The sequence below is a fragment of the Aphidius gifuensis genome, linkage group LG1 (assembly GCF_014905175.1).
Source record: "Aphidius gifuensis isolate YNYX2018 linkage group LG1, ASM1490517v1, whole genome shotgun sequence".
Lineage (NCBI taxonomy): Eukaryota > Metazoa > Arthropoda > Insecta > Hymenoptera > Braconidae > Aphidius > Aphidius gifuensis.
Genome location: NC_057788.1, coordinates 6307187 through 6330295, shown reverse-complemented (window position 1 = coordinate 6330295; position 23109 = coordinate 6307187). Strand labels below are relative to the sequence as shown.

General features: G+C 23.1%; 4 protein-coding genes across 4 annotated transcripts; all 4 read left to right on the top strand.

Annotated features, from left to right (window-relative positions):
- The first annotated feature begins 3610 nt into the window (after positions 1–3610).
- On the top strand, positions 3611–14077 carry LOC122847899. The gene is made up of 9 exons (XM_044145757.1): positions 3611–3916; positions 4362–4519; positions 7075–7259; positions 7339–7482; positions 7562–8024; positions 12538–12719; positions 12814–12957; positions 13028–13471; positions 13655–14077. Exons 2-9 carry the CDS (start codon positions 4411–4413, stop codon positions 13658–13660), a joined length of 1677 nt encoding a protein of 558 aa, XP_044001692.1. The 5' UTR covers positions 3611–3916; positions 4362–4410; the 3' UTR covers positions 13661–14077.
- A 399-nt stretch (positions 14078–14476) lies between these two features.
- Positions 14477–16399, top strand: LOC122847898 (SET and MYND domain-containing protein DDB_G0273591-like). The gene has a single exon (XM_044145756.1). The coding sequence runs from the start codon at positions 14477–14479 to the stop codon at positions 16397–16399; it is 1923 nt and encodes a 640-aa protein (XP_044001691.1).
- A 1256-nt stretch (positions 16400–17655) lies between these two features.
- LOC122847897 (SET and MYND domain-containing protein DDB_G0273589-like) lies at positions 17656–19679 on the top strand. The gene is made up of 2 exons (XM_044145755.1): positions 17656–17668; positions 17770–19679. The coding sequence occupies exons 1-2, from the start codon at positions 17656–17658 to the stop codon at positions 19677–19679; spliced, it is 1923 nt and encodes a 640-aa protein (XP_044001690.1).
- An 847-nt stretch (positions 19680–20526) lies between these two features.
- Positions 20527–22633, top strand: LOC122847896 (SET and MYND domain-containing protein 4-like). The gene is made up of 2 exons (XM_044145753.1): positions 20527–20631; positions 20721–22633. The coding sequence occupies exons 1-2, from the start codon at positions 20619–20621 to the stop codon at positions 22631–22633; spliced, it is 1926 nt and encodes a 641-aa protein (XP_044001688.1). The 5' UTR covers positions 20527–20618.
- Positions 22634–23109: the final 476 nt, after the last annotated feature.

The following is a 23109-nucleotide window of genomic DNA, read 5'->3' as shown; positions in this document are numbered from 1 at the left end:
ATATTTATATTTAAATAATGTATCAATCATCATTAATTTCAATTACGATCGATGAGCTTTTCAATTGATTGATTTCATAATTTAATCATAACGGGGTGTATTAATATATTTTTATACCAAGGCTATTTATATTATAAAAATATATAAATTTATTTATTTTTTGTTAATAATAATTGTTGTTAATAAAAGAGTGGAGTTTAAGGTCAACTTATATTTATCCACAATGAATTGATGTTATTTTAAGAAATTATATTGTCCATCGCATGTTTAGTATATATTTTCATTTGTTTAAATAATTTTTCTGTCTTTTATTATTTTTTTAACTGAACTTGAATTATTTGTTATTGTTGTTTATCTTATTTTCAATCGATAAATGTAATTGTTTTTTTCCTGATGCTTCGTGTACATTTTTTATCATTAATTGTTCATTGACATTTTTCTGATGTAAAATTAAATTCTAAGAATCTAAATAATAAAGTTTTATATTGTCATTATAAATTGAAGATTAAATAATTTTTTTTTAATCACTTCAGATAATTTCTTACAACCTAAATATTATTTAATTAAATAGTAATACGTTGATTATATATTTAAGAATGCCAATTCTATTTTTATTTATTTCGTATGATTTAAATAAATAGTCTATTCGTTCTGACAATTACCCAGTTGGGTTTTAGCCAAAGCTCATATTGATTAGGCTGAGAAAAAAAAAATATAATTTTTAAATACTAATAGAGGCTAGAGTGTCAATTATTATAATCACAATCTATAATAGATATATCAATTTATTTAATATATATAATTGACGACTTAATTGTATCAGTTACGAGTTGTGATGAATAAAATCAATAATAATTATCTTTAAATAAAAATAATAAAAAATTCCTGACATTAATCATAATTTTGTAATAATGTCATTATGTAATCCAAATTATTGTTATCCACATTAAAAAAAAAAAAAGCAGCCTGGCATTATTAAAGGTGATAAATTATGACGTTTTTTTTATATTTTATTTTGACAAAATAAAACAAATATTAATATTAAGTTTATTGTCAGGGAGTATATTCATTGGAATTTTTTTTTGTTGTACAATGAAAATTATGTCCGGTGACTTTCATATTTTTGCAATATAAATAATTTCAGTATAACAATACGACGTTAAAGAGTCATATATATAATATTATGCTTGAAATAAATTAATAAATAAAAAAGTCAATAAAAATTTTATACTACAGGTCGGTTGAGGGTTTAAAAAACTCGTGTTTCACCCCAATTGTACGTATTGAATATTTGGCTATTTAATTTCTAGCTTTAATATAGAACAAATTTTAATATTTTTATATAGAAAAATAATAGCTGAGCTGGATAAATTCGATAACACGTGTTATTATTAAATTCTTGATACAGGAAAAAGTCAGTAGGTAAATTTAATAAGAATTTCATTGTCATGTAATTATTTACAAATCTCATAATCATGTTTTGAGTAAGCAAGGTTACTTAAAATTGCTTTAAATCCCAATTAATTCATTAAAACAAAAAATAAAATAAAAAAACCAAGGAATATGATTATTTTTTATTTTAAAATATGTACATATTTTTTTTTTACTTTAATAATGCGTAGTTAAAAAAAGAATACTATTCAAACAACTTGAAAAAATTTGACAGAAAATATTTTTAATAAAATAGGTAAAAAAATTAATAAACTCACCATTACTGCTGCAGTAATTGATGTTGGAAATTGAAGATTGATGTTGTCTGCTTGTCCTATTTAATTTTCTATCATCTGTAACAATTGATAAAAAAATTGTATAATTAAAATAACAATCTAAAAATCAAATGTCATGTTTGATATTCTTTATCGATATTAAATATTTATCATGCGTATATCACTGATAATATCGTGGAATTTTTTCAAAGGTCTTGCAGTTTGATAAGAATCAATGTGATCTTCAATACGACAAATATATTTTCATAAATATTTTGTTTGTTTATATTTCAAATTAATTATCAAAAAAGACAAGCATCAAAAAATTGTTAAACATTAAAAAAACACAGTAATTAGTTATTGATAATTACTGCGATAGCAAAATTTTTTTGGTTATTTACAATCTATGTAAATATTTGCTAATTATTATACTACAGATTGTATATAATTATTAAATTTTTTTTTCAATTTAATTTATAATAATAATAATAATATACCTATAAATATATATATACATTTTGTATTAGCATAAATATCAAATTGTCTATCTGTATATTTATATTTATTTATTTGTACATAAATTATATTCAAAAACGAAAAATTTATCTGTAAATTAGACATTTTAATTTTAATTTCACATTATTATTATTATTATTATTTAATTTTTAAAATTCAAAGTATATTGGGTTTCTGGAATATTAAATGCTGGAGTAAAAAAAAAGACACGTAAGCATGTTTTTAAATTTTTTTTCAGGTATGATTATTAAATGGCCATGAACCGTTTTAGTATAAAAAATTAAAAATAAGAGTTTGTAAAAATATTTTGATTTCTACTAAATTATAATAAATTTATTCTAATAAAAATAAAATTGTATAATCAAGTTAAAACGTAAAATAGTCCATCATTTATTATTCGATATTTTTTTTTTGATTAACATATTCATATTTTTATTATATTGGTGACAAATGTATATGGTTATTTATAATTTGAAAAAAATAAAAGACTTAAGATAATATTCAACGAAAAATAAAATAGTTTATAAAAAACAGTGATTGATTGATTTATTTTTAATAATTGATAAAAAATTTAAAAATAATAAACAGAAAAACAACTAGTAGGTCTATGATAAAAATTTAATAAAAGATGGATAAAAATAAAATAAGATAATCATTTTTTTTTTCCTCTTATTATTATCATAGTTAGAAATTATTTATCCCGAGAAACTTCGAGAATGCTTGAAATAATTAGGCACTTTTAGAGAGCAAAAATAATAATGTTCTACTTAAATAATATAAAAATAAATAAACAAAATAAAAATATACAGTTACTTTCACATGTTTTTTAGTATATCATCCCGACATTTTTATATAAAAGGAAAAAATAAAATTGCGCTGTAATTCAATGAAAGTTTTATTTTCCATCAATATTATAATTTTTTACTCAGCAAAATATAATAAATAAATAAATCTTGATGATTTAAATTCTAATTTCGTTTAATTTCTTGTAAAAAAATTTTTAAAAATTTAGAAAAATATAAATTGCTTTAAAATCAAGCAAAGGGTTAATCGAAAAAAAAAAAAATTACATTTGATGAAAATTTTTTTATTTCGAAATCGTAAAAATAATATAACGATTCGAAAACTTTTTTTCTATCAAAAAATAAAAATAGTCGATCAAAGACAATATTACTCATAACAACAATAACTTTTTTTATTTATATATATTTTGTTTTTAGGAATCAAGCACGTGTATGAATCACTAATCGAAAAATAATATTAAAAAGTAATGTTGTGTCGGTGTTGTTAACGGCGCAAGTCATTAGCTAGTAAAATAAATTTCTATGCTAAGTTTTGCATGAGTTTGTTATTTTGTATATATGTATAATACATAGACACACACATAGGAAGATTAAAGAACGTGCCTCACGTTCCGAAATTCATCAGTCTCTTGTACGTTCTCAACTGAGCGTCATCTATCAATGTAACAGGCCAATATTTGCAAACTAAAATTTTTTTTTTTTTACAATTATCATTTTGTTAATTTTTATCATTAATAATTAAATCTTGAATGCAATTTACAAGATAGTGCCAAGTATAATTATTTTTCATTTACGTAAAAAAAAAAAATAACACAAAAAGGCGAAATTATTTTTAAGCGTCTGAAAAATTTGTGACAAAAGTACATTTTTCTATTTTTATACATGAAATTGGTAAGTTTATTTGTCAAATAATTTAATCTATTTCATCATTTATTTGCAAAAAAAAAAAACAAACCTTAACAAATAGTTAAAAATTAATTACTTCTATTATTTTTGACTGCGAAAAATTTTTATTTCCGCCATCGAAACACCTGGCTAAAAAATAATAATAATAATAGACCAATGGCAAAACTATTTTATTTATTTTTTTTTTTCGGAGCGTAATTTTGTATCCAAGATATTAGTCAATATAATATTTTCACCGAATCAATTTTGACTTGTTATAAAAATAAATAAAATATAATTTCCAAACTTTTTTTTTTTTTATAAAAAATATTATATAAATTTTAGATTCATTTATTTGACATAAAAATTAAACACCTGTTGAATATTTATTAATTTCTATCTATTTATAAATTAAGAAAAAAAATTAATTACAAATGTTGGTAAATTTCAGATTGGGCAATTTTTAAAATAGATAATTGAGAGAGAAAAATAATAATCAAATGAAGATGGAACATACTAGTATTTCAATGGTGACAGGTAATCCAAGGGGCCAAAGTGGTACATCAAAAATCAATATACCAAATGGAAAAAATAAAAATGACTCTTTTGGTAAGTGTAATAAATTAAAATTAAATTATTAATATAATTTATAAATGAGTCTTTAAAAATTTATAAACAAATAAAAGTTTAACCCCATTTAAATCGAAATGATTTGCAAAATAAAATTATCATTCTATAAATATATCTTTATATTCTTTATATGTATAAAATGCTGTAAATAATATAATGCTGTAAAGCTACTGGTTTGTTTAAACAATGATTTAATTCCAGCAGACTAGTCATATTAAAAAATAAATATTGATAATTGCCGAAAAAAATTCCACGTTAAAATCACGTGAATAAAATGTACCTTTTAAATTATTCCAATTTTTATCATGTTTTTCGTGTTTGTATTCAACAAAAAAAATAGATAAATAAAAAAAATATCAGCCCTAGATATTTAATGCCAAGTGTATTGATCTGTCGGAAGCTGCGCCATCTTTATCAGTATAAAAAATTCACTAAAAAATTCAGCTATTTTTACGCATTTTAATTTTATTTCTAAAAATTTTTTAAATATATTTACTCTATCATATATATTTTTTTTAATCTTAATTTATGATAGAGAGATTATAAAATGTTGACATCGTCATGCGAGAACAGTAGGCAAGATAAAAAAAATAAAAAACAAATTGAATTAATAAACACTTGAACTTGAAGTATTAATTATCATAAACAGATAGAATTATTGTTATTATTATGTTTGTTAATATTTTTTAAAATTTTTAATAATATCTTTTGTTTGTTTTTTAAACGTGTTATTATTTTTATTTTTTTTTTTTTGATAACATTATCATTTATACCCCAGAAAATTCTATTAGATCATATGAATGTTTTTTGTTTGGAGAATAAATTTTTCTTTGTTTAGATAATAAATGTTTTTTTCGATAATTGTCAACAGACGTATTATTGTTTTGTTGTTAAAATCGAATGAATAATAGTTGATATTAATTCAGCTATTGAAAATTTTTTCATTTGATAAATAACAACATTATAATAACCAAAATCAAATTTTATGAAATATTTATATTTGTTTAAATGAAGAAAAAAAATAAAAAAATTAAAATGTAAAATACGGTATCAATGAAAAAGAGAATTACGGTTTGTAAACTTGACCTAGGAAATCAATTACTATTGCTGTCCATGCTCGGTGTATTTATATCTATATTTACATTTGCAAACATTGATCTTTGAATGCACGTACTGTGACAACAATGCGGAAATTTTAAAAAAAATTTATTTAACTTATAAAATGTTTATGTTATTTTGATTATTATTTTTTCCTGCTATTTTAATAATTATTTATACAGCCTGCAGTAAAACTAAAAAAATAATTAAATAAATAATTATTAATCTTGAAAAATAAAATTCCCAATAATTAAATAATTTTACATTTTTTTTTTCTAATTTTAAATTAACTTATTTTGTGTATGTATTTAAGCTTGCTCGAAAAATTTTACTTTCATTTCCAATCTCTCGAAATAATACTAGATAAAAAAATAAGAACTTTTTATTTATATGCAACAAATAATAGTTTTCTTTAAACATAAATTAATCATTTTAAATAATTTAGTTATTTACTTTTTCAATAATTTTGCAAGAATTTTTTTAATATAACATAAATTATATGAACGAGCAAAATTATGATATAGAATTATGTGGTTTTTGTTGAATAACTCAATTAATTATTTATAATAAATAATTTAAATTTACGTAATAATATTATTTTTATTTTTCTATTGAAGAAATCGTTTTTATTAGTTGCTGGTTCATACTGATTGGTGGTAATATAAATTTATTAGTAGTTTAAAAAATATAAAAATTTATCTCAACAACGCAATAATAAATCTCAAATAGCTTATTTTTAATATATTTTTGTTTTTAAATGAATTTTTAATTACGTACTTATTTTCTTTATATTTTTTCATTTATTCCAATTATTGCAAATAAATTTTAGAAATAATATTTCCTTGAAAAATATAAAATATTGTTTTTTTTTTACTAAAACAATTTATAATTGTAATTATTAATTGAAATTCAAGTAACCACATTGATAATTAAATAAATCATATTTTGCTTTCGAAATAATTTTAAATAGTCTCAGTATTTGTGTAATTAGTGTGCTAAACAAGCGACATAATTTAACTCGGTACTCATGATAACAATTTAATTATCTTTTGTATGATGCATATGATGGTAATGATGATGATGACTTGATGAATTTATAAAAAAAACCATACTAAATTTTATAACATCAAAAGTGAATGTAATAAAAATTTTAATTGAAAAAATTTTACTTTCATTTAAATATAAAATTTCACATGTTTATTATTATTTTTTTTAATCAATGTTTACATAAAAAAAAAAAAAAAACTAATTAATTTTCATTTTTAAATATTAATAAAAAATAGTAATAATTTTCAAAAGCTATTATTGTATAATTATTTGTAAATAAACAAAACATTTCAATTGATAAAAAGTAAAAAAAAATAATTAAAATTTTTATAGCAAATTTTATTATATTCTTGAAATAAAAAATTAATTAAAATATTTTTAATTTGCAGGTTTTAATGAAGTGTTGAATAAAAAATCAGGATGGAATGTGTTGATAGCATCTTTAGCTGAATTTCTTGGAACAGCAGTGTTAATATTTGTTGGTTGTTCTGGATGTCTTGGTAGTCTTGGTAGTCAACCACCACCATTTCAAGTTGCATTTGTATTTGGATTTACAGTTACTCTTATAATTCAGGTATGTTGTTATATTAAAATATATATATAAACTTTTAAATTAAATTTTAAATGAATTAATATTTTTTTCTTTTTCTCAGAGTATTGGTCACATAAGTGATGCTCATATTAATCCAGCAATAACAATTGGTTCAATTGTACTTGGTAAAAAATCACTGGCTGTTGGTATATTTTACATTTTTGCACAGTGTGCTGGTGCCATTGTGGGTTATGGATTTTTAAAGGTTTGTTAAACATAAAAAAAAAACAAACAAACTATTCTTTTTTTTAAAAAAAACATTAAAATATTTTTTTTTCTTTTAGATTGTCACGCCAATTGATATTATGTATGCTACTAATCATACAGGAGTTGATAGTTTTTGTGTAACTCAATTAAATGAAAAAATTCATCCAATTCAAGGATTTCTTATTGAACTTGCTGCAACAGGTGTTTTGATGTTTATGTGTTCAGCTGTTTGGGATAGTCGTAATGAAAAAAATAGTGATTCAATACCAATTAAATTTGGTCTTGTTATTGCTGGATTATGCATGGTATTTGGACCTCATACTGGTTGTAGTTTAAATCCAGCAAGATCATTGGGACCAGCATTGTGGACTGGTAGTTGGGATAAACACTGGATTTATTGGCTTGGTCCAATGACTGGAGCATTTATTGCATCTGTATTGTATCGTTGGATTTTTGCAGAAAAATTAAAATCATCAGTTAGTTCATTACCAGTTAAAGCAGAGGTAAATGCAAATTCATCTCAAGCTAGAACTGAAAATGGTTCTTCTGAATATCTCATTGCTAATAAAAAAGAAAATGTTATGAAAAATTATAAAAATAAAGGTAAACATTCATAAAACAAAAAAAAATTGTTTTTTTTTTTTATAGATCTGATGTACATCCTCTGTCATCACTTGTCGTAGAATACTGGTCAGCTTCGGCTCAAGGTGAAACTTAAATATAAGATTATTATATTATTCTTAAATTATTAATTATTAAAGAAGAGTTTAAAGTTGGTATATATATTATTGAAGAGCTAAAGAAAAAACATGAAATATGAGAAAGCCAATTTTTATTTTTTCTTGCCAATTTAGATCAATTCAATTTAATTTTTTTTTAGCAGTTATTTAATGAAATTAATATAGTTATATTGTTGGGGTTTAAAATTGATTACACTTAGAGGTTGTCAAGTAGTATTTAAGCAAAAAAAAAAAAATGTTTAAAACTGCTAATTTACTGTGACTGTTAATTTATATGCGATCAGGGGATCGAATAGTTATGTTTTAAAGATATAAATAATATTTATAAATTAACAATTCAAATCTGATTAACATTTGTTGACCAATTGATTTCAGATTTAATAAAAATATGCATTTTTTAAAAAATAGCATTAGAATATTTGTTACATATCATATATTTAATTTAAAAAAAGAGAAAATAATTATCGTTTCATGTTTTTTTTTTTAAATATAATTTTTGATAATGTAAATTTATAAATAGTATTTTTTTACAATAATGAATGATGGAGAAATATTATTATCATGTTAATGAATGTTATAAATGAATATAGATATTTTTTTTTTTTTATTATTGATTATAGATATTTAATTGAAGTTTTAAAAAAAAAAGAATATTAAAGTTAATGGTTAACTATTAAATTTTATTTTTAATGAAGAATATTTTTTAAATGTTGAAAATAAACATTCGAATTTCTATATAAATAAAAATGATTAATAAAATACCTACATTGTAATTTGATCCAACAATTTTTAATATTTGTTAAAGCATACATAAAATTATCACAATATTACAAACATATGAAATTTCGATTGATTCAGTGGCGAATAAAAAAAAAACTATAACTCCATAATGTAATTTTTTAACACTTTTCGAAAATACTTTATCATTATTAAATAATGAGTTATTAATAACCCAAATAAATTATTTATATAATAATAAATTTAAAGTAAAAAAAAAACACTAAATGGTATTTTTTTTTTTTTTATTTTCAATCGAAATTTTTCAAATCGAAATAATTTTTTAAAAAACAATCAAGACAAAATAAAAATATGTAAAAATATTTTGCAAAAGCATGAGTTTCTAGATGTTCTTTAAACATGTTATGATTTGCATGATAATGGAGGGGGGTCAGTAGGAGAGACTAAGTACTTGTGTATTGCTCTGAAAAAGCTGACAACGCAAGAGGTGTTGTTTGGTAAAGTGACAAACAAAGTGAACGCATGGAACTTCTCAGCTGAAATTATCAAATAAAATATTCAAATAATTTATCAAAAACATTCTGGTGCTGTTCATTTACACATAATACATGATAATTAATTTCTGTTGAATATAAAAAATAAAAAATAATATCAAAATGCCCAATTGTGAAGTACAAACAAGTAAGTTGAATAGAAAAAAATAGAAAAAAAACTTTTAATCATTATTTTTATTTAATATCAATAATAAATTATGTAAAATACTATAACATTTTTTTTTTATGTTAATAAACTTGATTTGATCAAAATAATTAAATCGAATTTGAAAGAAAATTGAAAAAAAAAACAAATTATTTTATTTCGAATTACTAACAAGTAGATTTTCGATTCTTTTTTTTGTTTTGTTTTTTCTTGGCTATTTGTAATTTCGAAATTAGGAAAAATATATATAAATAATTTCTATTGATTTTAATTCACTTTTATTATTTGTTTTTTTAATTTGAACCATTTCATAATAATATTTTTGTACTGCTAATAAAATTTCCATAATCAACTTTGTAATTATAATTAATTCAAATAATTTTCTACCTCAATTCAATTGGTATCTATTAAAACTGATAATAATTTTATATTTTTATACAGCCTCCACATTTCATTTACCAACTTGTTTTATTCACAATGCTAAAACACGATATGGAGGCCACATACATATTTATTTTTTTTTCCTCTCTCTGGAATTTTTATTCAAACAAATAAAAAATGAAAAAAAAAAATAATAAAATATCTTGTCAACATTGTGTTAAATAAAATATTTTTTAAAAAACACACAAAAATTTCCACGATAAATTAGAATAAAAATCTTTATTTAAATTAATATTTTTATCATTTAAATAATTAATTGATATTAAAAAAAAATTGAATATTACTGATTAATATTAATAATTATTTTTTTAATTAAATTTCAAGATAAAAAGTTACTAAAAATAAAAAAAAAACATACAAAATATTTCGCAGATAATTGAAGAAATTTCTTGCATTAAAATTAACGTGTTTGACCTCTTGAATTATATATTCAATAGTATTTTAAACATTCTCCTGTCATTAACTTTGCGTCAATGGTCATTCAATATACCCTTGTGTATTTTTACAAGTGCCAATTCAAGAGTCATCATTTTTCAATGGAAATTAAATTGAAAAAAAAATAAAAAAAAGTACTCAACAATAGCTGGGTGATAATTACAATAATTGTAATTAATTTTTAATTTTAAATAATTGTCCTTGATGTGATATTGAAGCACAACCACATGATCCATTACATAGGTGCATCAATAAAATTATTATTCAATTTATGCATATCCGCTTAATTATCTATACCCCTTGTAAAAATTATTTTTGCAACAACAACTTGCACATGAGTTTCATTAAATCACTTATTTCATTTATAAATATACTTTTTTTTTTTCATCTTAAAATTGTTTCTTGATTTTATTTAATAATTTAACATAGCTATTTGAATATCAATTATTGTTATTTAAATAAAATTGTTTATCATAATATTATTTAAATAAATAAATGTTTATTTTGCATTTTAAACAGATAAGTTGGGTCACGATGTGAAGGTTCATATACGTCATAAAACATATTAATTTTTGAAAAATTTTATTATCTTATCAATTTCAATGCAATTTGATTATGTTTATTTTTATCCCTCAAAATCATTATCATGAAAAGTTGTTAGTTTTACGATGTCATAGTTGTAAATTTATTTGATTTATTAACAAATGTTTATACTATATAGAAATGCTTATCACACTGTTAAAAAGGTGTTGATACAATTATTTTTTATCTTGGTTTTATTAATTTGAAAAAAAAAAAATTAACACTTATTTTATTATTACTTTTTCAATTACGATAATATAGTGTGATAAAATTTGATAAGGATACTGACCCTCGTGTCAGTTACCTCCATTGAGTATTATCATTTTTTTCTTTTTCAATTACGTAATTAAAATTTCTTGGAAAGCTCCCAAAAATTAACTGCGATATATAAATTTAATTGAAAAAAAAAAATTAAAATAAAACTAAATATATATATGAAGATAACAACAATAAAAATATCTCGTGAATTGGCTGATTTTTTTTTGCAAATATTTGACATCGCATAATGATTGTAGAACAAAAAAAAAATAAAAAAATATTGCATTTTAATTGGTGTTTTAGAGACTGATAATTTCTACTGTACTATTATCTCAAAGCATGGTTATATACAACACGAACAAACTGCTGATAACAATGTTTAAAAAAAAAAACATCCGATCAGTAAATATAATATCTATGAAAATTTGTCAGTGGAATGATTCCATTTATAATCATATCAGAAAAAAAATTAAATGAAAAAAAAAAATGTAATTAAGAAATATTTGCAGTTACGCATAAATGTATATTTAAATTTCGCAATGTAAATATATTCATCTTGAAAAGCTATAAATAAATAAATAATCTTGACTTTTTTTTTTAAAAGATAAAAAATAAAAATTCATTGACTCTTCTTGGTATATATCGAAGATAATTTTTTATTTCTATCATGTAGGGAGATGTAGGGTCAATAATTGATCAATAATTTTTCATCAATTACAGGTGTAAAATTGATGTCGAGTTTTGATATTCAATCTCAATTTGATCGAAAAATATTATGATAAAATAGAAACAGTGTTGTGTCAGTAGAAAAAATTTTTTCTCAATAAAATAATTAAAGAAATTAAAAAAGCTAGCTTGATTGAGATTTTACAAAAGTTTTGACAAAGTCAAAATGAAATCGATAAAAAATTGAATAAACTCACCCTTATTGTCGTTGATGATAGAAATATTAGAGTGATGTCATTGACTTGTCCACATCATCTGCAATAATAATAAAAAAAAAATAATCAAATTAATAAAAAATATATTTCATTTTATATTAGAGTAAATATTTTTCCTATTTGTAAATTAATATCAATCAATATATTGATTTGTATATTGATAATTTTTATATTTAAAAAAAATTGTAGTCTATTGATTAGCACATTTATTATTCCCAGAATTAAACAAGATAATTTATGGAGAAGGAGATATATGGCAAACATTTATAGCTGGTATTGCTGAGCTTGTTGGTACAGCATTATTAATTTTACTAGGATGTGGTGGTTGTGCTGATGGTATGGCATCAACAGAACTCCAAAAAACACTTGTGTTTGGTCTAACTGTCATGATTGTTGTACAGGTTAAATTTTAATAACAATAAATTAATTAATTATATCAAAATCAATAAATAAAATAAATAAAAATCTAGATTATTTTATTTTTTTTGTTTCTAGTGTTTTGGTCATATCAGTCATGCACATGTAAATCCAGCAATAACTGTTGGATCAGTTATACTTGGTAAAAAACCAATTGCTGAAGCAATGGTATTTATTATTGCTCAAAATCTTGGTGCAATTTTGGGCTATGGATTATTAAAGGTATATTTTTTTTCATATAAAAAAAGAGACAATTAATTTTGCTTATTAATAAAATTAAATTAAAAAACAGATGATGATTCCTTCATCTTCGTTTGGTGTTAATTTTTGTGTAACAAATATCAAAGTATCATCATCACAAGGTTTTATGATTGAAACAATTTCAACAATGATTTTGATGACACTTGCATGTGCAGTATGGGATGAAAGAAATAAATTAAATACTGATTCAACAGCATTAAAATTTGGATTAGCAGTAACATGTCTTGCAACAGTATTTGGACCTTATACTGGCTGTAGTATGAATCCAGCAAGATCATTTGGTCCAGCAGTGTGGAGTAATAATTGGTCTCAACATTGGATTTATTGGATTGCTCCAATTATTGGTGCAGCATTGGCATCATTTATTTATCGTTTTATATTCAATAGAAAAACAACTACAACAGATGATAAATCTTTGTCACCTGAAGCTGTTGCTCTCAATAGTTTTTCCACTTATGGTGTTGAAAAATCAGAGGTAAATATTTAAATATTTATTTATAAATTTTTTTTCTTTACATATGAATGTTTATGAAAAAAATTATAAATAGTAAACAATATATTTATATGATAAATGATAATTTAAAATTTATTTTTGATACAAAAAAATATCAGCAATAAATCCGAATAAATATTTAAATATTTATTTTTTATTTTTCAGGCTTAACAAATGAGTATATATAAAATATTTAAATAAATTTGTATAAATATATATATGAAAACTTTGCTGATTTCAAGTGGATCAACAATTAGATGCTAAAAAATTTTATGTGAATATTTTTGTTATGAAAAAAAAAAAAAAAAAAATATGTAAATAAATGTGTTGATTTATAAATAGTTTCTATATGAAAATTTAATCAAATTTTTTTTTCAAATCTTTCACAAAATCATTTTTATTATTATAAAATTTATAAAATCAAAATGACTTTTATTTTTCCTTAAATTTGTGTGTACAAAAATAAAATTACCTTGTATGGGTATATTTTAATAGAAAAAAAAATAAGAAAAACATTAGGCATGAAAATTTGAGGGCCAGTAAAATAACAATAAAGTTTTTAAATTTTAATTTTGTGGAAAAAGAAAATTCTAGATAATTTAAAATTTATATGATTATTTTTATTTTTATTTTGCCACATCATAATTTTGTCATAATTAATCATGCGCACTGGTTATAATTGTAAATTTTGGAAAAAGAAAAACCGAGTGCACAGAGTCATAAATTGTTGAGTCTTCGCCTACGACTCATCGAGGCTTAATTATTGTCACACAGATAATTTTCTAAAATCAATTAAATAATTCAACACGTGGCGTTGATAAAATAAAAATTATAAAATCAGAAAATAAATACAAAGTTAACTGAATATATAAATTAAAAGTAATAAAAATTAATAATCAACAAAATCAAGGAATTAATTGCCTGTTGATTAAAGTATTTATTGTCAATTTAAATTGAAAAAAAAAGCTGGTAATTATCAACAAGACAATGAATTCTACAGACATTTTGGATATTGCCATTTCTGATATGGTGGACTGGAGTCTCAAGGTTGAAAATAGTGTAAGAAAAATATACGAGTCAGTTGAATCAATTCCAACTGAAAATGATAAACGTATTAAACTTGTAATGGACAAATTATTGAGTGGAAAAGATAGTCTTGGTGACAAGATACCAGCAATTCCACGTCCAGGAAAAAATCCAAATGTTGGAATTCGTCACAGAAATCGTGGTGATGAAATATACAGGAGTAACGATAAACGCATGGCAATGATACATTACACTCAAGCCATTGCATATGCAGTAGAAAATACTACATTATTAGCTCTTTCACTCAACAACAGAAGCAAATGTCTTTATGAACTTGGTATGTTTCATTCATGCATTCAAGACATTCAACTTATTCCACTCCCTAATTTATCAAAAGATCTAAAAGGTGATTTATTTTATCGTAGAGCAATGTGTCATCGCGCAATTGCTTGTAAATTATTAATACCAGTACTTAAAAATCCACAAAATATTTCAGAGGTTGAACTAAAAAAATACCATCAAAATATTGAAGATTATAATAAACTTAATATTGTACCATATAACAAACCAAATGAAGTTAATTATAAACTTCCTGAGCCGCCTTTATTGGCAAAAAAACATTCATTGATACCTGGTTTATCAAATGCACTTGAATTAAATTACACAGAAAAAGATGGTCGTTATATAACAGCATCAAGAAACATTTTACCTGGTGAATTAGTTGGTGTTTGTAAGCCATACGTGAGTGTTGTTAATTTTCGAGACAGATTTAATTTTTGTTGGCATTGCACAAAGCAAGTATGGAATGGTATATCATGTGAATGGTGTACATGTACAATTTATTGTTCTGATAATTGTCGTGAAGCAGCATTTAAAACAACACATGATATTGAGTGTCATGTTTTACCACGTTTATGTGCTTATGGAGTTGATCAAGATATATTAATGACCTTGAGAGTAACCATCCAAGCATACAAACAATGCGAATCTAACATTTACAAATTAATGGATAATTATCATATCAATGATAAAACACCAACAAAAGATGAAATGTGCAAAAAAAAATATGAGCCTGAAAAGTACTCAAGTTTTCATAATTTATGGAGTGATTTTAAAACAAATTCACATGGTGTTAATTCAAAAATATTTGTCAAGAGCTTGGCTATTGCATATCATTTGGGAATTAGTATTGGTCTTATTAGAGAAGGTGCATCCTTGAATTATTTGAAAAATTATGATGAATTTGTATATTTGTTTGGATTTATTGAGAGAGCTATGAGAATTGTTAAGTTTAATCAATTTCATCATGAAATGAATACTCAAACAAAGGGTTTGAAGGAAAATATTATTACCAGTTCAACAATAAATCCAAGTTTATCTTTATTTAATCATCATTGCTTAAATAATGTCATACGTATTCGAAAAGGTGATTATGAATTTGTTTATGCTATATCTCCAATTGAAAAAGGTGCTCAAGTATACAGTAATTATTATAAAAATGATTATTCTAAAGCCACTGAGAAGGAACGAAAAGATTATTTATTATCAAATTTTGGTATTGATTGTAATTGCATGGCTTGTACTGATGATTGGGTTTTAAAAGATGATATTATAACAGAAGATAATTCAAAGTACTTGACAGAAATCAAACAAAATCTTGAAAAAGTTGGCAAACAAATTACGGTACTTCGTAAGATAGCAAGTAGATTTTTTTGTCAAAATAATAAATTGAATGATGTATCAAAGTATATTGAAGCAATAGTTGAAGTTGTTAATTCTTGCTATGAACATCTAGATCTCAATTCAAGTGATCTTGTTAACTCGAGATTATATTTGAGTCAAATTCTACAACTTTCTCAGGTACCTTTGGTATATCCAGAATAATTATGTTTATTTTTTGTCGTATTCATAATTAAATAAAATAATAATTTTTCAATTATAAAAAAATAAAACTGCTAATTTTAAAAATTGTAATAATTGAATTTTGATAATCAAAAAATATGGTTTCAACAAAATTTTAATTTTTCATTTATACTAGGTTTTATTTGAATTGTAAACAATTTTTTCTTTTTTCTTTTTGCGCATACAAGACAATATAAAAATATGGCCTCAACAAAATTCTAATTTTTCAATGATTTTATAATTAATGTATTAAGTTTTATTTGAATTGTATTCGATTTTTTTTTTTTTTTTATTTGCGCATACAAAATGCAACATGTAACAATCTACGATAATTTTTCTGAATCAATGTATTCAATAAAACGAAAATTTTAATTAATTATTTTGAAATAATTTAAATTGTTTTTTTTTTATTTTGATAGGCTATTGTTTGCATGCAGGTAAAATCTTAACTTGTTTTTTTTTTTTTCATTCAACGACCTGACATTTAATTATACAAACATAAAATTTAATGAATTGTCTTTCAAATATTCTGACTAAATAATAATAATAAATATACAGTAATTTATAAATTAAAATTTTATCTAATTTTATTTTCGTTTCAAATCGTTCACAACATCATTTTTATTATTATAAAATTTAGAAAATTAAAATAACTTTGACCTTGCTCTTGTGTATATAGACAGAAAAATATTTTGTATGTGTATATTTTAAAAATGATAAAGAAAAAAAAATAAGAGAAATAAATATGTTGATTCTTAAATAATTGTTGGCTTTTGAATGAGTGTATGTTCGTAAATTTAATAATAAACATCAAGTCACCATGAAAATTTGTATGCCAGTAAAATAACAATAAAGTTTAATATTTTAGACCTTTATTTTTGTGGAAAAATAATATTTTAGATAATTATTTACAATTTATATTATTATTTTTATACTGCCACATTCCCGCTTCTATAGATAATCATGCGCATTAGAATTTCAAGAAAGGCAAAAATACACAAGGCCCACAATAGTCTAGCACAATCTAGCACTCAGCTGATACTCATCGAGGAACGTTCAGTGATTATTAAAAATATAATTAGTCTGATAATTAATGTTGATACTTTTAAATTAAAAAAAAAAAAAAAAACTCCATTTTATAAAGTAAAATATTAAAAAATATAAATAAATCATTGACTTTTCATCAAGTATTAATTTTTAAATTAAATTAAAAACTTTAAACGTGTAAACAAGACAAAATGACTTCTCCAGGTAAAGCATAATTAGCAGATTAAATAATTAAAATTTTACAAGTAATAATAAACGTGTAAATATATATGTTTAATTTGACATGGTTTTTTTTTAATCAACAGCTTCATTAGATAATCCTGTCAAGCAATTAATAGAATGGAAACATGAGGTAGAAAAAAAAGTGTGTGATATATTAAATACCATTGAGTTAATTCCGAGTCAAAATGAACGTATTCAACTTGTGATGGACAAATTATTTGATGAAAAAAATAATGTGAGTAAAAGTATCATACTCTATGATATATTGAATAAAATACAACTTAAAGATCAAGCAACAGGAAAGTGGTTCCAAGACCTTGGTCTTAAATTTTATGAGAACAACTCAAAATTGGCCGCATTGATAAATTTTACACAAGCAATAGCATATACATTACCGAATACAGAGTTTTCATCTGTTTTATACAATAATAGAAGTCAAATACTTTATGAATATGGAATGTTTGAATCATGCCTTGAAGACATTGAACGTATCACTGTTCTTCATGTACCACATCAGTACAAAGGTGCTTTTTTTCATCGTAAAGCCACATGTCATCGTAAAATGGCTTCTAGATTATCAACAAAGGTTGGTAATCGATCAAGTGAATATACAAAGTCACATACAAAAGATGTTATCGAAGCGATTCAACATAATGATAAACTTTTAGGAGACCCAATTGACAAAGGTAATGAAGTTCGTTATAATCCACCTCTGCCAATATTAAATAATAAAAATTCATTAATTCCTGGTTTATCTGATGCTGTTAAATTGAATTGTACAAATGAACTTGGTCGTTTTATAACAGCAACAAGAGATATTTCACCTGGTGAATTAATTGGCATTTGTAAAGCACATGTTAGTGCTGTTACATTTACTGAAAGACTTAGGTTTTGTTGGCACTGTACAAAGAGTACATGGAATGGTATACCATGTGATCGTTGTCCATGTGTTATTTATTGCTCAGATTATTGTCGTGAAAGATCATTTGATGAATATCATGATCATGAGTGTAATATATTGCCATGTTTAGGTGATGATAACATAGATGATATTTCATTATTGACAGTCAGAACAATCATCAAAGCATACAAAGAATGTGGAAGTAAAATTGATAAATTAATGTCTACTTATGATATCAATGCTAAACCACCAACAGAAAATGAATTACTCAAGAGTGATCATGATCCAAATAAATACTCGAGTATTCATATGTTATCGAGTGAATATAATCCAACAAAAAATAAAGATAATTCTAAATACTTTGCTCAAAGTTTAATTATTGCATATCACATGGGTGTTTCTATTGGTCTTGTCAAACATAACGAAACATTAAGTGAATTAAAAAAGTTTGATAAATTTATGTATCTATTTGGATTTATAGAAAGAACTATGAGAATTATTATATCGAACAGAGTTTATCATCGATATTTTGATCGTTCTAAAGTTTCTAAGGACGTAGTTCTTAATTCAAAAATTATTCCAGGTACGATGCATTTTAAACAGCAATGTTATACTGATATTAAACGTGTTAATCAAGGTGAATATCAACTTATTTATACGTTGAATGGAATAAAAAATGGTCAAACAATTGGTGATAATTTTTTGTACAATTTTTATGAAAAATGTCTTCAAGTACGTAGAGGTATAGTTAAATTGATTTTTAATTTTTGTTGCAATTGTGAGGCTTGTATTAATGATTGGAGTATAGATCATTCAGAACCAACTGGAATTAATAAAAATGACTTGGAAAAAATTAAAGACGGTATTTCAGAAGCAGAAAAAAGAATTATGATTGCGAGTAATGCGGCAAATAATTATCTTCGTAAAAATGAGAAAATATGTGATGCAACAACAGATATCAATAATTTAATTGAAATTGTGGGAAAATGTCAGAAGTATTTGAAGCCAACTTCGGAAATTTTTATTAGAGCTAAATCTACTTTAGCTCTGGCTTTAGATTTGACTCAAGGACCTATTCTTATTCCAGAGTGAAATTTTTATTTTTTGTATATAATAATGACGAAATATTGATGTGAAAAAAAAAATGTATTTGTAATAATTCGATTTTTTTTACCATATTTAATATTTAATATGAATGTTTCAATGTATTTTTTATTTTTCAATTTTGATAATAGCTATTGTTTGCATGCAGGTAAAATCTTATTTTGTTTTTTTTTTTTTTTTCATTCAACGACTCGACATTTAATTATACAAACATAAAATTTAATGAAGAATCTTTCAAATATTTTGACTAAATAATAATAATAATAATTTATAAATTAAAATTTTATCTAATTTTATTTTCGTTTCAAATCTTTCAACACATCATTATTATTATTATAAAATTTAGAAAATTAAAATAACTTTTACTTTGCTTTGAACTTGTGTATGTAGAAAGAAAATACTTTGTATGTGTATATTTTAAAAATGATAAAAAAAAAAAAAATAAGAGAAATAAATATGCTGATTCTTAAATAATTGTTGGCTTTTTAAAGTTTAAAATTTTTAAATTTTAATTTTGTGGTAAAATAATATTTTAAGTAATTTAAAATTTATATTATTATTATTATGCTACCACATGGTGCTACGTCATCGTTTCTAGATGATAATGCGCATACCAAAAAATTTAGAATTTCAGGAAGTATAAAAATAGGAAGTATAAAAATACACACAAGGCCCAGGCCCACATGACACACTGGCCTACACTGGTCTACACTAGCGCTCAGCTGATACTCATCAAGGAACGTACAGTTATAATGATTAAAAATACAATTAACCTGATAATTAATGTTGATACATTTAATTAAAAAAAAAGTGAATATATAATAAAGTGAAATATTAAATAATATAAATAAATCATTGACTTTTCATCAAGTATCATTTTTCAAGTTTAATTAACAATAACAACTTGACACGTGTAAACAAGACGAAATGACTTCTCAAGGTAAACCAAAATTAACAAACTAACCTGTCAAAATTATATAAATAGTGATAAATCTGTAAATTAATATATATTATTTTTTTAAATACCAGATCTCCAAATGGAAACCGAATATTTAAAATTTCATACATGGAAAATAATGGTAGAAAGCGTGGCATTTAAGATTTTATATTCACGTAAATTCATTATGAGTCAAAATGCACGTATTCAACTTCTTATGAACCTAATATTTGATGGAAAAAATAATGTGAGTGGTGTCATACCGAATAATGTGATGTATTTACACAAAAAAGATGTAAATAGATCAAATTCTGAGCGAATAGCTGCTGAGCAATGTTATGCTCTCAACTTAAATATAATGGCATTGCAGCATTATTCACAGGCAATTATATATATAATACCAAATACAGAAATGTCATCTTATTTATATCACTGGAGAAGTATAATTCTTTATGAACTTGGAATGTTTGAATCATGTCTTGAGGATCTTGAACGTGTTTCTCTTATTCATTTACCATCTGCTCACAAGCCTGATTATCATTTACGTAAAGCTGTATGTCATCGTACAATAACAAGCAAATTATTAGCAAAAGTTATTGATCAACCAAACAAACTTGATGAATCATTTCAAAAACAACTTCAACAAATGGTTGAATCTACTCGAAAATTTGGTGATGTACCAATTGATAGAGGTTATGAAGTTTGTTATAATCCAACTATACCAATATTGAAAAATAAAAATCCATTAGTTCCTGGTTTATCTGATGCTGTTGAATTAAATTTTACGGAAGATCTTGGTCGTCATATTATTGCAACAAGAGACATTCAACCTGGTGAAATAATTGGTGTTTGCAAACCATATGCTACTGTTCTTTTTATTGAAGAAAGACTTAAACATTGTTGGCATTGCACAAAGCAAATATGGAATGGCGTACCATGTGAATGTTGTATTATTGCTCAATATTGTTCTGATTATTGTCGTGAAAAATCATTTGAAGAATATCATGATATTGAGTGTGCTGTAACATCATCTTTGGCTACTAATATTGCAGATGAAATATCATTAATGACACTGAAATTAGCTATCAAAGCATATAAAGAATGTGGTTCTAATATTGATAAATTATTATCTACTTATGATGCCAATGCTAAACCACCATCAACAAAAGAAGAAGTTTACAAATGTGATTATGATATAACTAAATTTTCAAGTGTTTATAATTTATCAAAAGAAATTAATCCAAAATTACATAACAAGAATTCAGAACAATTTATTGACAGTATAATCATTGCATATTATATGGGAATGGCAATTGGTCTTGTTAAAGATAACAAATCATTGATTGAATTAAAACAATGTGATATATTTGTCAAGTTTCTTGGATTTATAGAAAAAACTTTGAGAATTGTTTATTCAAGTGTTAGTTATGAAAGATTGAAGGCTGATCGATCTCCGAAAATAGGATTTAACAGAACAACAATTAATCCAAATGCAATGCTTTTTAAACATCAGTGTTTTCCTGATATAACACGTGTTAGTCTTGGTGAATATGAAGTAATATATGCCATAACTCCATTAAAAAAAGGTCAACAAATTTTTGATAGTAATGGATACGGTTTTCATGAAAAAGGTCGTAAAGATCGTAGGAATGAAATAATATCACATTTTGGTTACATTTGTCGTTGTATCGCTTGTGTTAATCAATGGAGGGTTGAAGAGTCAAAATTAACTGGTGATGATGTTGATTCAATAGACTTGAAAAAAATTAAAAAAGATATTCAATTATTAGAAAACAAAGTTACTGTTTCTCAAAGCATTGCAAGTAATTATCTTCGTAAAAATGGTAAATTATGGGATGCAACAGAAATTGTTGATAAACTAATTAAAATTGTGATAACGTGTCACAAATATTTGCAGCCTAATTCAGATGATTTTGTTAAAGCTAAGGACACTTTGGTTAAGGCTTTACGTTTGTCTCAAGTACCATTCATTACTCCAGAGTAATTTTTCAATTTTTGATATTAAAAAAATAACTAGAATTTGGGTTTTTTTTTTTCAAACAAAATAACACTTGAAAAATATCAACTTTAAAAATTAAATTCAATGCAAATGTATAAAATTTAAATTAAAATTATCATTTAGAAATTTTTCATAATAATTAGCTGAGTTTTATCATGTACTCAATTTTTTTCAACATTTATTATTTTTTATAACTCAATGTATTGAATAAATTAAAAATTTGTTTAAATTATTTTGTAATAATTTTAATTTTTCAATGTGATTTTAATTTTTCAGCTAAAGCTTAAATTCTTTTTTATCTTTAACATTGAATTATTTAAATTCTTTTATATATTTCAGGATAATTTAAAAAATATTTCGACAAAAAAAAAAAGACTTGCAATAGTTGCATAAACACTTGAATATTAAATAATCGAAATATACTTGTCTAAGCATTTTAAAAAGTTTCAACAAGTCCATTC

Excerpts from the sequence above, each read along its gene's own strand:
- LOC122847899 (XM_044145757.1), top strand. The coding sequence starts at position 4,411 with ATGAAGATGGAACATACTAGTATTTCAATGGTGACAGGTAATCCAAGG. Across the intron at positions 4,520-7,074 it reads AAATAAAAATGACTCTTTTG|GTTTTAATGAAGTGTTGAAT; the intron begins GTAAGTGTAATA and ends TTTAATTTGCAG. Across the intron at positions 12,958-13,027 it reads TGGGCTATGGATTATTAAAG|ATGATGATTCCTTCATCTTC; the intron begins GTATATTTTTTT and ends ATTAAAAAACAG.
- LOC122847898 (XM_044145756.1), top strand. The coding sequence starts at position 14,477 with ATGAATTCTACAGACATTTTGGATATTGCCATTTCTGATATGGTGGAC.